At 41.7% G+C, this 18330-nt stretch overlaps 2 protein-coding genes across 5 annotated transcripts in view; both read right to left on the bottom strand.

Annotated features, from left to right (window-relative positions):
* The window catches only part of LOC134736053 (lanC-like protein 3), a 276852-nt gene that overhangs the window by 242445 nt on the left and 16077 nt on the right, over window positions 1-18330 (bottom strand). For 2 of the 4 annotated variants that reach the window (XM_063635235.1, XM_063635233.1), the window contains exon 2: window positions 10458-10580. In XM_063635235.1, coding sequence (XP_063491305.1) covers window positions 10546-10580 — 35 coding nt within the window. In that variant the 3' untranslated portion in view covers window positions 10458-10545. Of the gene's footprint in view, window positions 1-6149; window positions 8120-9235; window positions 9310-10457; window positions 10581-18330 lie in introns of those variants that run through there. The other 2 variants (XM_063635234.1, XM_063635236.1) reach the window with 2 other exon arrangements.
* On the bottom strand, window positions 8015-9703 carry LOC129475725 (transcription factor Dp-1-like). Its single transcript, XM_055267996.2, has one exon. The coding sequence runs from the start codon at window positions 9614-9616 to the stop codon at window positions 8387-8389; it is 1230 nt and encodes a 409-aa protein (XP_055123971.1). The 5' UTR covers window positions 9617-9703; the 3' UTR covers window positions 8015-8386.

Below are 18330 nucleotides of genomic sequence, written 5' to 3' on the forward strand. Positions count from 1 at the left end.
CCCTTGCTTATGCCCCTATGAATGATAGAAGTGAAAGGGGGGTCTATTGTGTGCACTCATGGGGTATAGTTTTATTTGTGAAAAATTTTGCAGCCAGCCTTATACATGGATAACCTTATGCCTTGATAGATGGAAGATGAAGGCCTAATGTACTTGAGAAATTTTAATGGTACATACCTTGCCTCACAGGCAGTCAGAAACAGAAAACTGGTCCACTCCTCTTAACCTATATCATAGGCTAAAAAGAACACTGCCCGGAGGTCTTCACTCTTCTGAAGGGCATTGTTTGTTAAGTCCTTTTTCCCATGGTTTAGAGTAAATGAGGTAATGATTAGAAATTTATCCCTCATGATATGCTTTATAGCAGATTCTACTGTAGAGGCTATGGTTACATAACAGACTGTAAAGTCTCTTGTGAAAGTTATGCTGAATAATAGAATTGCTCTGGATTACTAACTGCCTAAACAGATGTATCTATGCAATGCTGGCAATTCTTGTTGCCCATGAAGAAATACATCACATCCAGTATTACAGAGATTCAGTTATACGGTATTAACGAAGAGACTGCTTAAAGTGGGTAGACTCTTAATCTAGCTCATTCTTTGGTCTATTTGATTTTAGTTGGTTTGGTTTATGGGGAACCTGGCTAAGGAGCAGACTCCAAACTCTTGGTGTTATCCTCCTGATAGTCTTAATAGTAGTCTCCCTGGTACACTGTATTCTCTCAAAAGTTTTAAATACTTCCATGCAGCCACCTCTAAAATGTCAAATGGTCTCTCTTTAACTGGAATGACAAAAGCTGAAAGAAATATGTGACCAAAAAGGCACTGTAACCCACGAATGACATGCTGAGACCAGAAATCCAAAATGATGGTAACTGAGAGTGGCACTAAGGCTCTAAGTTTTGGTCACACTCTCACAATGAGAATCTGACCAAAAGGGGGGAATTTTAAAACAAATTATGAGAGCCCATTGTTTGCCCCAACAGACCAGACCAAACCAAAATGGAGTCATTTATGCTAAATGTGACATAATCAAACTAAGACTTTAAGGAAACACACAAGATTTTAGAACAGACCATGTTTTGTTTCTCTCCTGCAGCATAAGAAGGTATTCTCTACTCTAAACCTTACAAAAATAATAATAGTAATAACCTTAAGACCTTGTTTCCACCTTACAAAATCCGCAGTTCTGCTATTTCCCAGTGGGTTTCAAAACCAAGTAAGTACATTTACAATGGTGATAGTGACATCAATGACTAAAGTTTTGGTAAATCTCTCACAATTGAGAGGATGACAAAATGGGGGGAATTGTTAAATCAAGTTTAGCCTAAAGCTACCTCCTTATATATTCTAAGTTCAGCCTAAAGGTTTCTCTGTACGTCATGAACTATAAACTAAATGGAGTTATATATAGACTGTAGCCTACTCTTGTGCCAATCACTGAGTTTTGGCCAATCAATGATGGCCAACTGTTCAAACCATGTTCAAATAAGGCAAATGCCAAACTGTAACCGACCCCGCTGTTTCTGTACCTCACTTCCATTTTCTGTAAGTCTTTTCCTTTCTCTATCCATAAATCTTCTTCTACCATGTGGCTGCACTGGAGTCTCTGAGTCTTCTCTGGCTCAGGAGGCTGCCTGATTTGTAAATCATTCTTTGCTCAATTAAACTCTTAAATTTAATTCAGCTACAGTTTTTCTTTTAACAGTACCTATGGTCAAGTAATTTTCTACAAGGCCACCAAGAAGACACAAGGTGGAAAGAGTAGTCTCTCCAATAAATGGTGCTGGGAAAACTGGATATCCACACGAAGAACAATGAAACTGGTCTCTTATCCTACACCATACACAAAAATCAACTCAAAATGGATTAAATACCTAAATATAAGACCTGAAATGTAAAACTCTTTAAAACAAAGGGGATGGGGAAGCTATTTGATATTGGCCTTGTCAGTGACTTTTTGGATATCACACCAAAAGCACGGGCAAAAGCAAAAATAAATAACTAGGACTATATCAAACTAAAAAGCTTCTCCACAGCAAATAAAACCATTAACAAATTGAAAAGGCAGCTAATAGATTGAGAGAATTTGTGAACCATATATCTAATAAGGGGTTAATATCCAAAATATATAAGGAACTAAAAGGAAACTAAAACTATTTTCCTCAAAATATACTTTTTGGCATATTTTGAAATGGCTATTCAGAGGACCTGCAAACAGGAATAGCTCTGAAAAGCTGTCATTTGTGGCGTATATATGCATTGCTACATTAGCAAAATAAATAGCCAGGCTTTCTTTGAGGCCCTACCCCTTATCCAGATCTGGAAATAATTAACTCAACCACAAGCTGCTACCTATTCTTTCTGAGAGCTGTTGCCTTTGAGGTTTCATCTACATGACAAGATTGCCTTTACCCCTTGCCTTTATTTCTCTCTCCCTCCCATAATCTTGAAGCACGGTCTTGCCATGCTTTAAGCCCCTATTCTTCTGTAACCTCAAGATGGTATAAAAATGTCAACTATCTGGCCCTGTCTTTGAGATTTTCATATTTCGTATGAGTCCCATGCATACATGTGCATATTAATAAATTTTCTATGTCTTTTCTTCTATTAATCTGCTTTTTATCAGTTAATTTTCAATGAACCTTCAGAGGTCAAAGGAGACATTTTTCCTTTTAGCCCCTTCAGAACTCGCAAAATTCTATAGCAAAATAATAATATAATTAAAGAATGGGCAAAGGACCTGAATAGACTTTTTCCAAAGAAGGCATAAAAATGGCCAATAACTATATGAAAAGATGCTCAACTTTATTAATCATCAGATAAATGTGAATCAAAAGCACAATTAAATATCATCTGATACCTATTAGGATGGATATTATCAAAAAGTCAAGAGATAACAAGGGTTTTCAAGGGTGTGGAGAAGAGGGAACTGTTGTACACTCTTGATGAGAATCTAAATTGGTATCGCTATTATGGAAAACAGTATGGAGGTTCCTCAAAAACTTAAAAATATAACTACCTTAAGATCCAGAAATCCCTCTTCTGTGTGTATACTCAAAAGGTATCTGTGCTTCCATGATGAGCATTATTCACAGTAGCCAAGATATGGGAACAACATGAGTGTAGTGTGAGTGGGCAGTTGAATGGATAAATTGTGGTAGATATATAATGGAATATTAACCTTAAAATAAAAGACACTGCCATTTGTAACAACATGGATAAAGATGGAAGACATTTTGCCAAGTGAAATAAGACAGACACAAGAAGAAAAATACTGCATGATCTTGTATGTGGAATCTTTTTTGTTAAAAAAAAAGAGTCAAATACTTAGCGCAAGGAGGAAATGGGGATGTGTAGGTCAAAGGTACAACTTACCGTTACGTGGGTTAAATAAATAAATCTGAGATCTAATGCACAGCAGGAGGACTATAGTTAACAATATTGTATACTGAAATTTTACTAAGAGTTTATTTCAGATGCTCTTATCACAAACAAAGGTAAATATGGATAGACGGTGATAGATACGTAAAATTGCTTACCTGTGGTAATTATTTCACTATGGATATGTACATCAAAACATCTTGCAGCTCACCTAAAATTAATACAATGAAAAGGGAAATGCTCCTGACGGGGCAAGGAGGAGAAAGCTAGGTGACCCGGAGCCAGCGCGGCTGAGTACCTAGCGTCTTCAAGGAAGTGCCGCGCGCCGCCAGTCGGGGGCGCGGGCTGGCACCGGGCTCCCTCCGCGGGCCAGGGGCGCGGTAGGGGCGGGACCCGCGCGAGCCTCGGGCCCTGGGAGCAGGAGCCGAAGTCACCGGGTGCTGGCCCTCTGCCCCTCCCTGTTCGGCACCACCTCCCGCAGCCTGGGGAGGGGCCGGGACGGAGCGAGCCCGGTCGAGCGGGGCGGAGCGGGCGCGGGGCCGGCGGCGAAGGTCAGGGGTGGAATCCACGTCGCTGCGGCTGCCGACGACCCCCACCCGGCCGGCCGCCTCCGCAGACCCACCTTGGCCGCGCGGCAGGGGGCGCGCAGAGCCCGGAGGGAGCGAGTCCCAGCGCGTGGGGGCTCGGCGGCTTCTCCCCTCGGGAGGTCGGGCTCCTGGCTCCCCGGACCCGCCTGGCATCCTCGGGCGGCAGCGGCGTCCAGGAATGGCTTCGGCGGGCAGCGGCATGGAGGAGGTGCGCGTGTCGGTGCTGACCCCCTTGAAGGTGGTCGGGGTGGTGTGCATCTTCCTGACGCTGTCTCTGTATCTGGGGGCGGTGCTGAGCCCGGCCTGGGTCACAGCTGACCACCAGTACTACCTGTCGTTGTGGGAGTCCTGCCGGAAACCCGCCAGCTTGGACATCTGGCACTGCGAGTCCACGCTCAGCAGCGGTGAGGGCCCGGCGCACCGCGACCCCTGCCTCCCGCCCCGGAATGCCTCGCGCCCCACTGCCAGGACAGTCACCACCTGTCCCCACCTCTCCGCGTCCCCTGCCCTGGCCCGTCCCACTGAGTCCAGGCCTTTCTCGGATCCTGGGGCTCCAACCACCTCCCTGGCGTCCACCCCCTTCCCTCCCCATCCCTGGCCGCCAAACCTAAAGCGACAGCCCACGCCCTCTCCCTCCCCCGTGGCCATTCCTCCTATTCTGCAGTAACACGTAACGCTATTTTGGGTATTTGTTATCATTTGAGGCAAGAGCCATGTGGCTGTGTAAAAAATGCGACGCCTTCCACACCCCAGTTAAAAAAGAAGCAGGCAAAAACGCCCCAACTCCACTGAGGTGCTGCGGGGGTTCTCTGTTCGGTCTTCCCCACTCTTTTTTCCCTCCTCTCTCGAGGACGAATTTGCCTAGGTTTACCTCTTAGTGTTCACATTTCTGCCTGTTCCACTCCACCTTATCTGGATTTTCACCAGTTAACTCAGATTGGGATTTTATTTCCTTAAACTTTTGGGAGATACGAGGAGTTGGGACAGGGAGGGGCTTACTTTCCTTTGTGGTCTTTGGTTGTGAGTTGCCCTCCCATCTCCCCAGTCCAAAGTACCTCTCCTCTCCAGCCAGACCTTTATTTATTTCTCCTTTGCAAGAGCTGCTCACAGATGGCCTGAGACTTTATAGCTTATTCGGCCAGTACTAAAAGCTGCCAATGGATCCCCACTGTGGGAGATCCCAGGACAGAGTTGTCTGACATTGGAGTTTGGAGTGGAAACAAAATGGTATAAAGACATTATTGGAATGATTGTTCAGTTTAAATAGGGATAGTTATTGTATAATTAGATATTGTATTAATGTTAAATTTCTTGATTTGCTCATTGACAGTGGTTAAATAAAATAATGTGTTTTCTGGCTAGGCGCAGTGGCTCACGCCTGTAATCCCAGCACTTTGGGAGGCCGAGGCAGGCAGATCACCTGAGGTCAGGAGTTCGAGGCCAGCCTGGCCAACATGGCGAAACCCTATCTCTACTAAAAATACAAAAAATAGCCGGGTGTGGTGGTGGGTGCCTGTAATCCCAGCTACTCAGGAGGCTGAGGCTGGGAGAATCCCTTGAACCCGGGAGGCGGAGTTTGCAGTGAGCCCAGATCACCATCGCACTCCAGCCTAGGCAACAGAGCCAGACTCTGTCTCAAAAAAAAAAAAGAATATATATATATATATATATATATATATATATATATATATTCCTTTTTTTAGTCAATACCCACTGAAATATTTAGGGGTACAGGGTCACAACATATGCAGCTTACTCTCAAATGGTAGAAAATATGTATATATGGTAGAGAGAAAAAATGATAAATGAGACAATGTTACAAATTGACGAATATGGGTAAAGGACTTTTCTTGTACTATTTTTGTACCATTCTTGCAAATTTCCTGTAAGTTTTAAAGCATTTAAATTTTTAATTAAAAATATTTTTCCCTGGTATAAAGTACTTTTAGCACAATGAATTCAAACAAGTGCTTGCCTTTTCTGTAAAGGAGAATGATAAAGTAGGATGAAAAGTTATTAAGTGTGTGAAAACTGTTAGATTATCTAAAATTTGTATTTTTTGAAAACATACAGTGTGAAAAAACAGATTTTATGTTTTAAACATATGAGCCATATTGAACTCTAAACATTCCATGATATTTGATATACATAGTGAATGCTTTCAATAACATTTAGATGACATTTGCAAATAATACTTTATTCTATTTAGAGTATATAATAGCTCATGATTGGTCTAGGAAGATGAATACTTTAAGACAAAGCCAGTTATGTTAAAACACACACATATATGCATGTTCAACCACACACTCACAGAAAATTGTGTGAAGCCCTCCCTATTAGAGTGAGACACAAGATGTATTTGTCTTCTAGCATATGTGACATCACTTGTGTAGCATCTAGTGTTATTTTTGTGCTGCCCAGGACTGGATCTTTATACAATGGCTACCTCTGGTAATGCAATTCCCAGCTGTGGAGCAGTTCTATGGAATTTTCACCCCCACCTTGTGCTTTCCTATCCATGCTCTCTTTGAATAGCATGTAGTCTAGAGTAAAGAATGGTGAGCCGGGTGCAGCGGCTCATGCCTGTAATCCCAACACTTTGGGAAGCCAAGGCAGGTGGATCACCTGAGGACAGGAGTTCGGGACCAGCCTGGCCAACATGGTGAAACCCTGTCTCTACTAAAAATACAAAAATTAGCCAGGCGTGGTGACAGGTACCTGTAATCCCAGCTACTCGGGAGGCTGAAGCAGGAGAATCACTTGAACCTGGGAGGCAGAGGTTGCAGTGAGCCAAGATCATGCCTTCACACTCCAGCCTGCAGGACAAGAGCGACACTTTGTCTCAAAAAAAAAAAAAAAAAAATGTGGTGAAGAAGAGTATTCTCTCAGAGTGGGAAAGGAAGTCCAGATATGTCTTTTCTTTTGTATGAGAAGTAAAACCTTTTAAAATACTATCAGCATCTATTAACTTCCTACATAAATTATCTCTCATTAGGCAAAGCAATGTTGTTATCTATAACCTTCTAGAACAAAACTTTGTGGGAATCAAATCCTTCCCCCTGGCCAAGATGATAAATCCTAGCTCAGCAGAGTCCTATGGAAATGGGGCTCTCAAAGACAGTCCAGCACACAGGAAAGTGAACCTAGCTCTCCAACCAACATAATATTATTAGTTAAAAGCATATTTCAGAGTTCCTAACAGGGTAATTTTTGTTTGTTTGTTTTTGTTTAAAATGCCCATGCGTATTTTATTAAAAAAAAACTAACAGTGCCAAGTTAAACATGTCAAACGATCAAAGTCTCTTTATAGTCCATAAAATATTACAGAAAAGTTTATTTGTGTTTCAATAAAAAGACTTTCGCTTTAGAACAGGCAGCTAATAGCAACTGTGCAGTTAATGGATTTTGTGAATAAATTTTAAAAGAGACTACTGCCTGTCCTTAAATTCCTTGTTCTTTTTATTAAAAAAAAAGAACTATTAAAAATGATTGACAAATTTTGAGTTAAAAAATTGTTAAAACATTCATTATATTTAATTTCAATTTTATAATAGATTACAGGAAGATGCTTATGAAACAAATACATTTGTTTCAGTACATGTCTTTAAATGATAGACTGATAAGTATGTAAACAACTATATAATAAAAGGTTTCCAAACGCTGCCTGTAAGAAATCAGGCAAATTTTACCATAAGCAATAAACCATTCCAAGCCTTCCAAACAGTCTCCATAGCTGCACCAGCGTGGCAATAAGCTTTAACCAAACAAAAACAAACAAACAAAAGCACTTTGCAATTTGTTGCTGCGAAATAGGGAGAGAAAAGAGTGTATAAACTTGATGGAATCACAACAGTCAATATAATTTAAGGGAAAATAAAGTTAATAAGGTTGATGGTGTTTATTGTTTAAAAAGTCGAATTCTGCTGTTTGCTTGGGGCTCTGGACACCGTACCACTGAACAAATGGAAAACTCCACAGAGTCTCGCTATCTGCCAGTGGGGACGCCGTCCAAATTCACGGCAAATAAATGGCATCAGGTGCTCACCATCCACAACAGGAGGGCGTTTTATTTTCATGCATGTTGATGAAATACAATTTCTTCAGCAAACTCAGCAAAACTGTTCAGGGGCAAAAATGAACTCTGCACTTAAAGAAAAATATAAAATGAAAACACAAAATACTAAAAAGTAAATAAACGCTCTGCATCAGCACACTGGTATCAAAACACACATCCACAGCACGTCCTAATCCTACAGGAAACAATCCTTGCTTATCAGAGGTGCATATCTAAATTAAATAGCTTACCAATATCTTCTTGGGAGTAGGACAAAAGGACAGAAAACCCACATTAAAAAAAAAAAGTTTCTTTTCCCTAAATGTTTTCCTGAAGCTGAATGTGAAGTGGGGAGGACGTCAGTCGTCCTTGTCATTCTCGTTGAAGTCATCATCCTCCTCGTCCTCCTCCCCGACGTAGGACACCGGGGTCTCCACCCTGGAGCCGCTGTACTGAGACCTCTTGGAGCTTGTGGCCAGCATCCCATCTGCACCGTTGGTCAGGTCACTGGCAGAGAACCTCGTGCCTTTAGACGTGGAACCTGCCGCTGTGATGAACACGCCTCCAACAGTTCCCTGAGCCATTTCTGTCACATACGGCTCCAGCGCCTTTGGGACTAGACTTCTGGCCATTCTAAGGTCTTCAGCAGAGCAGCTCCCGGACTCCAGCCAGCAAGCCATGCCCATCCGCTTCAGCACTTCTATGTCACCTTGGATTTCAAATGTGTTGTCAAAATTAAACAGATACTCGAGTTTGTCGTTGGAGATGCTACAGTCGATGACGGTCTTCTTGCTGGTGTTGACGATGATAAAGGGCAGGTGGATGACCGAGTTGGGTGGTGGCGGCTGGCTGGCCTGCTGCTCTGCGTGCCGGTTTCTCTGCACCAGGTTCTTGAAGGCAATTTGCTGTAGAATAAGTTCTTGAAGTTGAGACTGTTTCTGCTTTATTCTTTCAAGTCTCCTCTGTCTTTCCACCTGTAAGTTCTGACATTCCTGAGCCGAGTTGGTGGGCAGACCAATCCACTTAATCTCCTTCTTCTCCTTGGAGATGATGTTCATGGCCATCAGCACGTTTAAGGCATCATAGACGCGCCGTCTTATGTTTTTCTGGTCATAAACTGACTCGTTTGGTAAGATGTGGTTGTCGGCAGCACTGAACTCCGCGACCAGCTCGTCCGCCACTTCGTTGTAGGAAGTGGTCCCTTTCCTCTGCACCTTCTCGCAGACCTTCATGGAGAAATGCCGCAGGCCCTTGCAATTCTCTCCTTTCCTGTTGCGCTTCCCTGCAGACCGAGGTGAGGAATCAGAAGGCTGGTTCTGAGAGGCAAAGTGAGTGCTGGGGGTGTGTGAGCTTCCTACCACCAGGGTGTTTGACGCTGCAGGTCTCTGAGGCATACCAATCACCACTTGCTGGGCAATGCTGACATTGGACTGTCCAAAGGTTTTTGGCAAGAGCTGTTTCCCGAGCGGGTTGACGGTGGAGGGGTGAACGGCCACGAGGGACACCACGCCTTTTCCGGAACTAAGGTTCTGGTCTATGAAGACCTTGAGTTCTCCGTTGGCTTCAATTAGACCAGCATCTTTTGCCATGTTACCAGATCCGGGAAATCAATGCTACAAATGTTCACCTTCCCAGAAAAGAAAAATGATTTTTCTGGGCGCAGCTCCGGGGTCCCGGCGCAACGTGCAGGCTCGCGGCGTCCACCCCGGACACTGGCGGCGCCCGCCCGGCAGACCGGTAACTCTGACAGGTGGGTTTCCGGGGTCCTTGCCGCGCGCCTGTCACTAGGCCTCGGGCCGCCTCCTCACTAGGCGCCTCCCGCGCGCGCCGGAACCGGGTCCCCGCGGGCCGCCGTGGGGCGGCCTCCCCTCCCCCGCCCTGCGCGCTCCGGCCGACCCTGGCCCCGGCCCCACCTCCGCCGCGGGGCGCGGACGCTGCTGTCGGAAGGGAGGGCCGAGCCCGGGACCCCCGCCCCACGATTACCTGGGGAGCCCCCACCAGCGCCGAGCGCGCGGGGTCCCCGAGGCACAGGGGCGCGCTGGGCGCGGGAAAGCGCGGGTCGGGGCCGCGCGGCGCCTACAAGCGGCCGGGGCACGGGATAGGGTGGCCAGGGGTCCCGCCCGCGCCCCCGGCCCCTGCCCGCGGCTCCAGCCGCATCCCCTGCCCGCCCGCACCTGGCTACCCGATCCGGCCGCGTGGGTGGGGGCGCGGAGAGGGCGCGATGCGGGGCGCCGGGAGGCGCGGGCTAGGGCCCGGCCGGGCGGTCCTGGCCGTGGCGGGGTCCCTGCCCCGGGCCGAGCAGCACCGGGGACCACAGGGTAATTTTTAATTGCTAGCAGTGTACGTAATTCAGAGATGCAGATTTCAAATATACGCCAAAAAGGTAGGCAAATCTGTGTGAATTTTTCTTTTAATTCCCAATGTACTTACTTTTTTATTGTTATTTTCAAAAGCTTGTCTTGCTTCTTTGAATGTGCAGACGACTTCTGTGTACTCGCCCTCAATCTTGGCTAGCATTTTAATACTGAATTGGCTTTTTTCCTGTGAAGAAAACTAAAAAGATATATAATTATAAGCAAAAAAATATTTTTTTTATTGAGACAGTATCTCAGTCACTCAGGCTGGACTGCAGTGGTGATTATGTCTCACTGCAACCTTGACCTCCCAAGTTCAGGTAAGCCTCCCATCTCAGCCTCCTGAGTAGCTGGGACCACAGTTGTGCACCACCACCATACCTGACTAATTTTTATATTTTTTGTAGAGATTGGGTTTTGCCATGTTGCTCAGGATGGTTTTGAACTCCTGGGCTCAAGCGATCTGCCCACCTCAGCCTCCCAAAATGCTGAGATTATAATAGGTGTGAGCCACTGCACCTAGCCAACAGAGTAATTTTTTTTTTTTTTTTTTTTTTTTTTTTTTTTTTTTTTTTTAGATAGAGTCTCACTCTGTCACCCAGGTTGGAATGCAGTGGCATGATCTCGGCTAACTGCCACCTCCGCTTCCTGGGTTCACACGATTCTCCTGCCTCGGCCTCCCGAGCAGCTGGAATTACAGGTGTGTGCTACCATGCCCAGCTAATTTTTTGTATTTTTAGTAGAGGGGGTTTCACCATGTTGGCCAGGCTGGTCTCACACTCCTGACCTCAAGTGATCCATCCGCCTTGGCCTCCCGAAGTGCTGGTATTACAGGCGTGAGCCACCACGCCCGGCCGAGAGTAATTTTTTATTTTAAACCCACATGGCAAGTTAATATACCAGATGGAAACTGCTAGGTGCTCTCTAGAAAAGAGCCAGCATCCTACACCTCTTTCTTGGAGTCAGCAATGGAGTAACACTTAATTCCAAACCACTGCATCTGCTATCTTCCTCATCATGTGAGTACCTCCTTTCAGTAGCAGTTCCCCTGGGCAGGGACAGTGACATAATTAACTGTGTTATATTCAGACATTAGCACATTCCTGCACACCAAGGGTGTTTATGATAGCACTATTTATACTCATTAGTATAAGTAGATACCCCAAGGCATTCTGCTGTTGGACAGAAGCAACCAAATCAAAACCCAGCCTCTAGACAATATCTTTGTCCTGCTTCCTGAAAATAAATAAAACTTCAATTGAACAGTATAATATAAACCCAGAGAACCATTACTTGTCTGAAAAGATAGGTGACAAAACAACATTGAGGAGTTAAGATACATTTGGCCAAACCCATTCCAAAAAAGAAATAATAATTTTGTTTTAAATAAACTTTAATTATGTATAGTGTGACATTTTAACACATACAACCCTATTCCACTGCCCCTCAGAAGAAGTTCTTCTCTGTGATGTATGGAGATATTGCCACATAGATAATCAAAATTTATACCCATGATATTCTGTGCAGTAAATAAGGCAATAGCTATATATGCGCTCATGGAGAATTATTTTTACTTTTCTATACTAGTAAATATAAAATGTACTTCAATTACATATATCTAAAAAGAAGTCTTCTTTGTTTGTATACATAAATAAAATGCCATCGGAATTAAATCCCTGTTAATATAAAAGGCCTACAACATTTCTTAATCTTATAAATTTCTAACATATGAAAAGTCACATTAGTGCAAGATTTTTTTTAATTTGTATTTTCCAAAGGACTTTTTAAAGTATTCATTTTCCAGAGAACACCTTGAAATAAATGAAAAATAGAAGTGCTTTTTTAAGAATAAATGTCTAATCAATGATTTTAAACTATACTTATGTGTATTTCATATAATAGAAAACAGATTTTTAACCTAGTGTTTTTTTAAGTATCCAAATTGCAATCAGCTAGATGACACACAATAACAACAATAGTAGGCCCACAATGAATGGGCCTTCCATCCTTCCACACTTCATAAGCATAGCCATCTAAAAACAGACTTCAGGCATGGCTGAGTGAAGAGGTCAGTGAATTATCTTTGCAAAAAACAATGATAAACTGGATAAAATTGTCAAAAAAATTCAGTACTCTGGAAAATGACAAAAGGCATACAACAAATTGAAAGTGTTTATTCAAGAAATACAGTGAATTTGTGGCATTATTAGCCTGAGCTCCTGCCATCCTGTCTCCCTACCCCCAGCTCTGTGGTGTAGCACTTCTACTGTGGTATAGCAGCAGGCTATGAGACTAGATGATGGAGAGGGCTGATATTAAATTGCAGAAAAATCTATGCTGAGGGGTGTTGTTGAAAACAATGAATAACTGTTTTAGTGGCAAACAATTGAGGAAGATCAACATCACAGCTAAATTGGGGTTGCAATATGAGTTGGGGTGAGCTACAGATAAGAAAGTCAGCTGTAAATTTAACAGAGAGATCCAGCAATAAGACAGCCATAGTGAACTTTAAGAAGCTCCCATATATCCCAACTGTTATGAAAGGCTATATTCACTCAGGAAAGTCCAGAGATTGCCCTAGCTAGCAACTTGTCCCTGGCTACATGTGAAGCCTTACGTATCCAGAAAGGAAAAGCCAAGGCAGATTTGTAAACTTCCTGAACTTTGAATGTGACTATATTTGGAGACAGGGCCTTTACGGAGGTAATTAAGGTTAGATGTAGTCATAAGGGTGGGATACTGTACTGACAGAAGGGAAACCTCTAGGTATCCAGGTTTAAAAATAAATAAGACTTTAAAAAAAATGAGTAGAAACATTAGTAGCTACACACTACAAGAGAGACAGACCCTACAGAATGAATCTGGGCAGAAACTGTAGCTGCTATAATACAGTACCAAAAATGTCCACTTCTAAAAAACAATTATAAGACATGAATAAAGCAAGAAACTGACTTGTACACAGGAAATAAAGCATTAAATGAAAACTATCCCTGAAGGAGCTGAGATATTAGAAGACAAAAATGTCAAACCAATTTTTAAAAATATATTCAAAACTAAAGAAACATATTTAAAGATTAAATGAAAAGTACTAAGACAATGAGTTGTCAAATAGAGAATAAAGATACAGAAAATGCAAAAATTCTCGAGTACAAAAGTACAATAACTGAAATGGAAAAATTTCACTAGAGAGGCTTAAAAGTAGATTTGAACTAGCAAAGAAAGAATCCATGAAGTTGAAGGTAAATCTCTAGAAAAAACTGAATGGAGACTCACAGACCAGTGGAATACATCAAGCACACCAACCAATGTATGAATAATTGGAATCCTAAAATGAGAGGAGTGAGAAAGAAGGGAAGAAAAGGTTTTTGAAGAAATAATGTGTGAAAACCTCCCAAATTTAATGAAAAACAGTCTCACCTACCCTGATCAACCAAATCCCATTTTCAAAAACACAGAGATATGGCTGGGCATGGTGGCTCATGCCTGTAATCCCAGCATTTTGGGAGGCCGAGGAAGGCAGATCACCTGAGGTCAGGAGTTTGAAACCAGCCTGGCCAACATGGCGAAACCCCGTCTCTACTAAAAATACAAAAATTAGCCAGGCGTGGTGGTGGGCACCTATAATCCCAGCTATTCGGGAGCCTGAGGCATGAGAATCGCTTAAACCCGGGAGCCAGAGGTTGCAGTGAGCCGAGATCATGCCACTGCACTCCAGCCTAGGCAACAGAGCAAGACTCTGTCAAAAAAAAAAAAAAAAAAAACCCACACATATACACACAGAGCTATCCCTAGACATGCCATAGTTAAATTTTTTAAAAAGACAGAAATGATTCAACACAGAAGGGAACCACATTAAGAACATAAACCAACTTCTCATCTGAAACAATGGAGGCCAGAAAGCAGTTGGAATATTTGAAGCGCTGAAAGGGGGGAAAAGTTTATCAACCAAGAATACTGTATAAGCAAAACTATCATTTAAAAGTGAAGGCAAAATAATGACATTCCCCAATAAATGAAGGCTGTTAGAAATCATTGCTAACAATCTTGCCTTGTAAAAAAATCTAAGGGTTCTTCTGTCTGAAAGAAAATAATAGCACACTGTAACTAGAATACACAAAGAGCTAAAGACCACAGGGAAATATAAAATGCTGTATAAATATTTTTTTCTATTTTCTTAACTGTCACAAGCTAGGCATACTTCCCATTTTATAATGTACAAGTGGTAGAATTTTACCATCTTTTGGCTGTCAAAAGGCAGATTGTGAGTGAAAATAGGACAATATTAATGACCAACCAAGTATCCTGTCCATCAAATACTTAATCCTAAGTGGCTCTGCTGTCAGACCCATAAAAGTGAAAACACATTTAAGCAGGAGCATGTAAAGAGCTAGTTTTAAAATATAGGTTGTCCTTTCTTGAGATTTTTATACTTGAGCCTCAAAGGGAGTTATTTGGTTTCATAAAATTAAAAACATGTCATCTGTATTCCTTCCTTCCTTCTGCAAATATGTACTGAGCATATTCTGTTTGCCAGGAAGGTGCCTATCATTCTGCTCTGTAGTAGTAAAAACGCAGTGGCAATTAAGAGCTTGGAGTTGCCTCATTTAAAGGCTCCCTAGGAAACATGTAAGATAAAAACAAAAGTGATACTGTATGTGCAGTGAATGATACACCCAAAAGAGCAGCGAGAGATGCCAGAGAAAGGAAACAAGAAAATTATAAAAATGGCTTGTGAGAAAAATAGCAGAAGAAACTCAGGGAACAAATTTGTTAGAAACTTTTTGCTTTGTGGTTTATTTCACAACTTGCCATCTAATTTCACTCCACGTACTTAACCATCCATGCTTGTCTCCAGCATCGCACTACCAGTCCTTTCAATATGTTCTATTCAGGACTTCTTACCTGTACCTGAATGCCTCCCAGACACCTTCTCTCTACAAGTTTTCAAGCTACTTTGGTGAATCTAGGGTGAGAGCAAGCAACTAATTCAGTCCTGAATCCCTAAGACTGGTTTAGAAGCTCTGCCCACTCCCGTGAAAGTTCTCTCAACAAACAAAAACAATTGCCATTCTGTCAACATTTATAGGTATAATTAGGTAATGGGGAATTTTGTTTAACACTATTAGGACCACCAGCCCAAGACAGCAGAAAGTTCACAACTTTGGAAAAGAACTTGAGTTCTGGACAAGGCTCAATGTCTTATTAATTGGGGGCCATAAGTCCCACAGGTAAATCTTGGGTTGTATCTGTTGTTAGATTCCCCACTGGTTGGTGCCTGTCAAAAGTATCCTGCTTGGGCAACAAATGTTATCATTATCCTACTTCTTAACCACATAACCTTTGGAAAGCTACTTAACCTCTCTGCAATGTTTTCTATTTTCTATTCTGAAAATGAATGTGGTAATAATATCCAACTTGAAGAGATATTGCAAGAATTAAATAGGACAGCTTATGTAAAATGCACTTAGCAACTTAATGGTCTATATAATTATTAGTTTCTCTTGGTTGCAATGACTTGGAAGCATTTTAGGATCTTGGAGCATCTTAGAGCCACTGCCATGAAAAACTGTTATTCTTGCTCTGCTTTAGGTAAATGGTTCAACCAGTCTTTATTGTATTCAAATCATCTATCTTTTCACTTTTAATTATTTTAACTGGGCCCTATACCCGTACCCCTTTTCCCTAGGTAGAAGTTTAATGTAGTTCCAATCCTCATTTTTAACTCAATACTTTACTAGGGAAGGCACAACTGTGTAAATTAAACCATATGAAAATTTGAATCGACACAGAGCTATTCAACTCTTTATTCTACTAATAAAACATCATCATTAAATCTTAATTTAGTATGGCTTATAAGGATATAATGGATATATCAAGCTATATTTTTGATGAGGAAATGTTTGTTGACAAAATTTATCTATAAATGACAACATCATTTCTGTTATTAGATGGCATTCCATAAATGTTCTCTAAGAACGCTGTTTAATCATTGAGCAGGAAGAGGGTAAATGTGAAGAACAAAACAGAGTGTGGATAAAAGCCAAAAAGCACAGGTAAAGTCAGTTAAGGTGTCCTCATTTATTTTCTTGATGTTTGTATTTCTCAAAGAAATACATGTGCATTGTTTTAAAAGTCAAGAGCTCTTCAAAATAATAGCAGGCTCCTACCCCCACCTATTCCCACCCGTATATCAGCTCCTTTGAGGAAAAAAATTAAAATACTTTTATATGTTTATTTTCCTAGCAACTTATCTCCATATTTTAAAAATGACATCCTTATACAACTGTTTCTTTATTTGTTCATTTAGGCATTATCTGTTAATCTGCTAACATGGAAGATGAAACTTTAGCTTTTTTATGATCTCTCCATACATACTTCTCCTTTCCTTACCTACCCAAAATAATAGTATCACATTATTTGACTAAATCAATATTCACTGAGCAATATCATGTGCAATTACTCCTACTTTTGTCTCCTTTTTCTCCCCTTGGTATTAATACCCAGCCGTGATCCTGGACTGTCCTTTTACCACCACCCTGGAAGTTCCCTGTGGCCCCACTGGTACTGGGGCCTCAGGTTTTGTGATTCCATATTTTCCAATGTTTTGGTTCATTCCCTCTTTTTGACAAACTATAAAAAGGGTATCTTTTTAGAGACCTTGCATAGCTAAAGATATGTTTTCTACTTTCACACTTGATTGATAACTTTGGCTGCTATGGAATTCTAGTTAAGAATTTTCTCTATGAATTTTGGAAACCTTGCTTCATTGTCTTTTAAATTTCTAAGTTGCTATGAAAAGTCCAATGCTAATCCTTGTATGGAACCAGGTTTTTGGTTTTTTTTTTCTTTTTGGAAGTTTTTAGGATCTCTTCTTTATTGTTTTTCCATTGACTATGCTGGTAGGTCTCTTAAATCTGGCAACTCATGTATTTCACTTATAAAAAAATTCTTGCTTTTTTTCATAATTTTCCTCTTTCACTTTGTTCTCTTTTAATTGACACCAACTACTAGACAGAGGTTGGACTTCTCTAATCTTTTCTCTTATTATCAATCTCATTGTCTTTTGGTTGAACTTTCAGAGACATTTATTCAACTTAATATTCTCATTTTTGCATTTAATTATTTTAATTTCTGCTATCATATTTCTTAATTTCTAAGAGTTCTTTTCTGTTCTCTCAATATTGCTTTCAATAATATCCTGCTTTCATTTCAGACATGTGATTACTTTCCTCTCTGACAACATTAATTATAGACTTGGGCATTTGGGAAATTTTCTTATGCAGTATCATCTGTTTCCTCCAAGATTGGCTTTCCTATTTGTATATTTTGTAACCATCACTGCCTTTTAAATCAGACACGTTCCTCAAATGTCTTTTGAATGACAGTTCCTATTTAACAGTTTCACCCTAAAAAGCTCACTGGCAATTCTGGGTATGGGAAAGGGCTAGCTAGTTGATGGGCTTTCAGCAGAGGGCGATGAGACAGTGTACCTGCATTTACACTGGGATGGAGTACTCCTCCAAATGTCTGTATCTGTGGTTCTTTTTCTTCAATGTATCTGACAACCATATATCGTCCTTCAACCTACTGCTTGTTGGAGGCAGTGGCTGCCAATGTTCTGGATGTGGATTTCAGGAAGAGGTTAACTAAATGTGTGTGCGGGAGGGAGGCACCCACAATTCAGCATGTAAACTTTCATGTCATTCTGCTTTCAGTGAAGTACCACATCTCTGCCCTTGAGTGTACCTTGGGCCTCAAAGCTGAGTTTCTCTAATTCAATCTGTCAAAAAAGTGAATCTCAAGGCTTCTACTAAGGCGTGGAGGGCCCAGGTGGAGGAACTGCAGGTTTCCCTATCAAACCTTCTCAGATGCTTCTTTATCAGTTCTTTGAATCCATCCCCCTATGTCCATATGCTTTGCTTCTAACAACTCTCACTTGCAGGCTTCTT

This window comes from Symphalangus syndactylus, chromosome X (assembly GCF_028878055.3).
Source record: "Symphalangus syndactylus isolate Jambi chromosome X, NHGRI_mSymSyn1-v2.1_pri, whole genome shotgun sequence".
Lineage (NCBI taxonomy): Eukaryota > Metazoa > Chordata > Mammalia > Primates > Hylobatidae > Symphalangus > Symphalangus syndactylus.

Bases quoted from the DNA above. Each gene is read 5' to 3' on its own strand.
- LOC129475725 (XM_055267996.2), bottom strand. From the start codon at position 9,616: ATGGCAAAAGATGCTGGTCTAATTGAAGCCAACGGAGAACTCAAGGTC.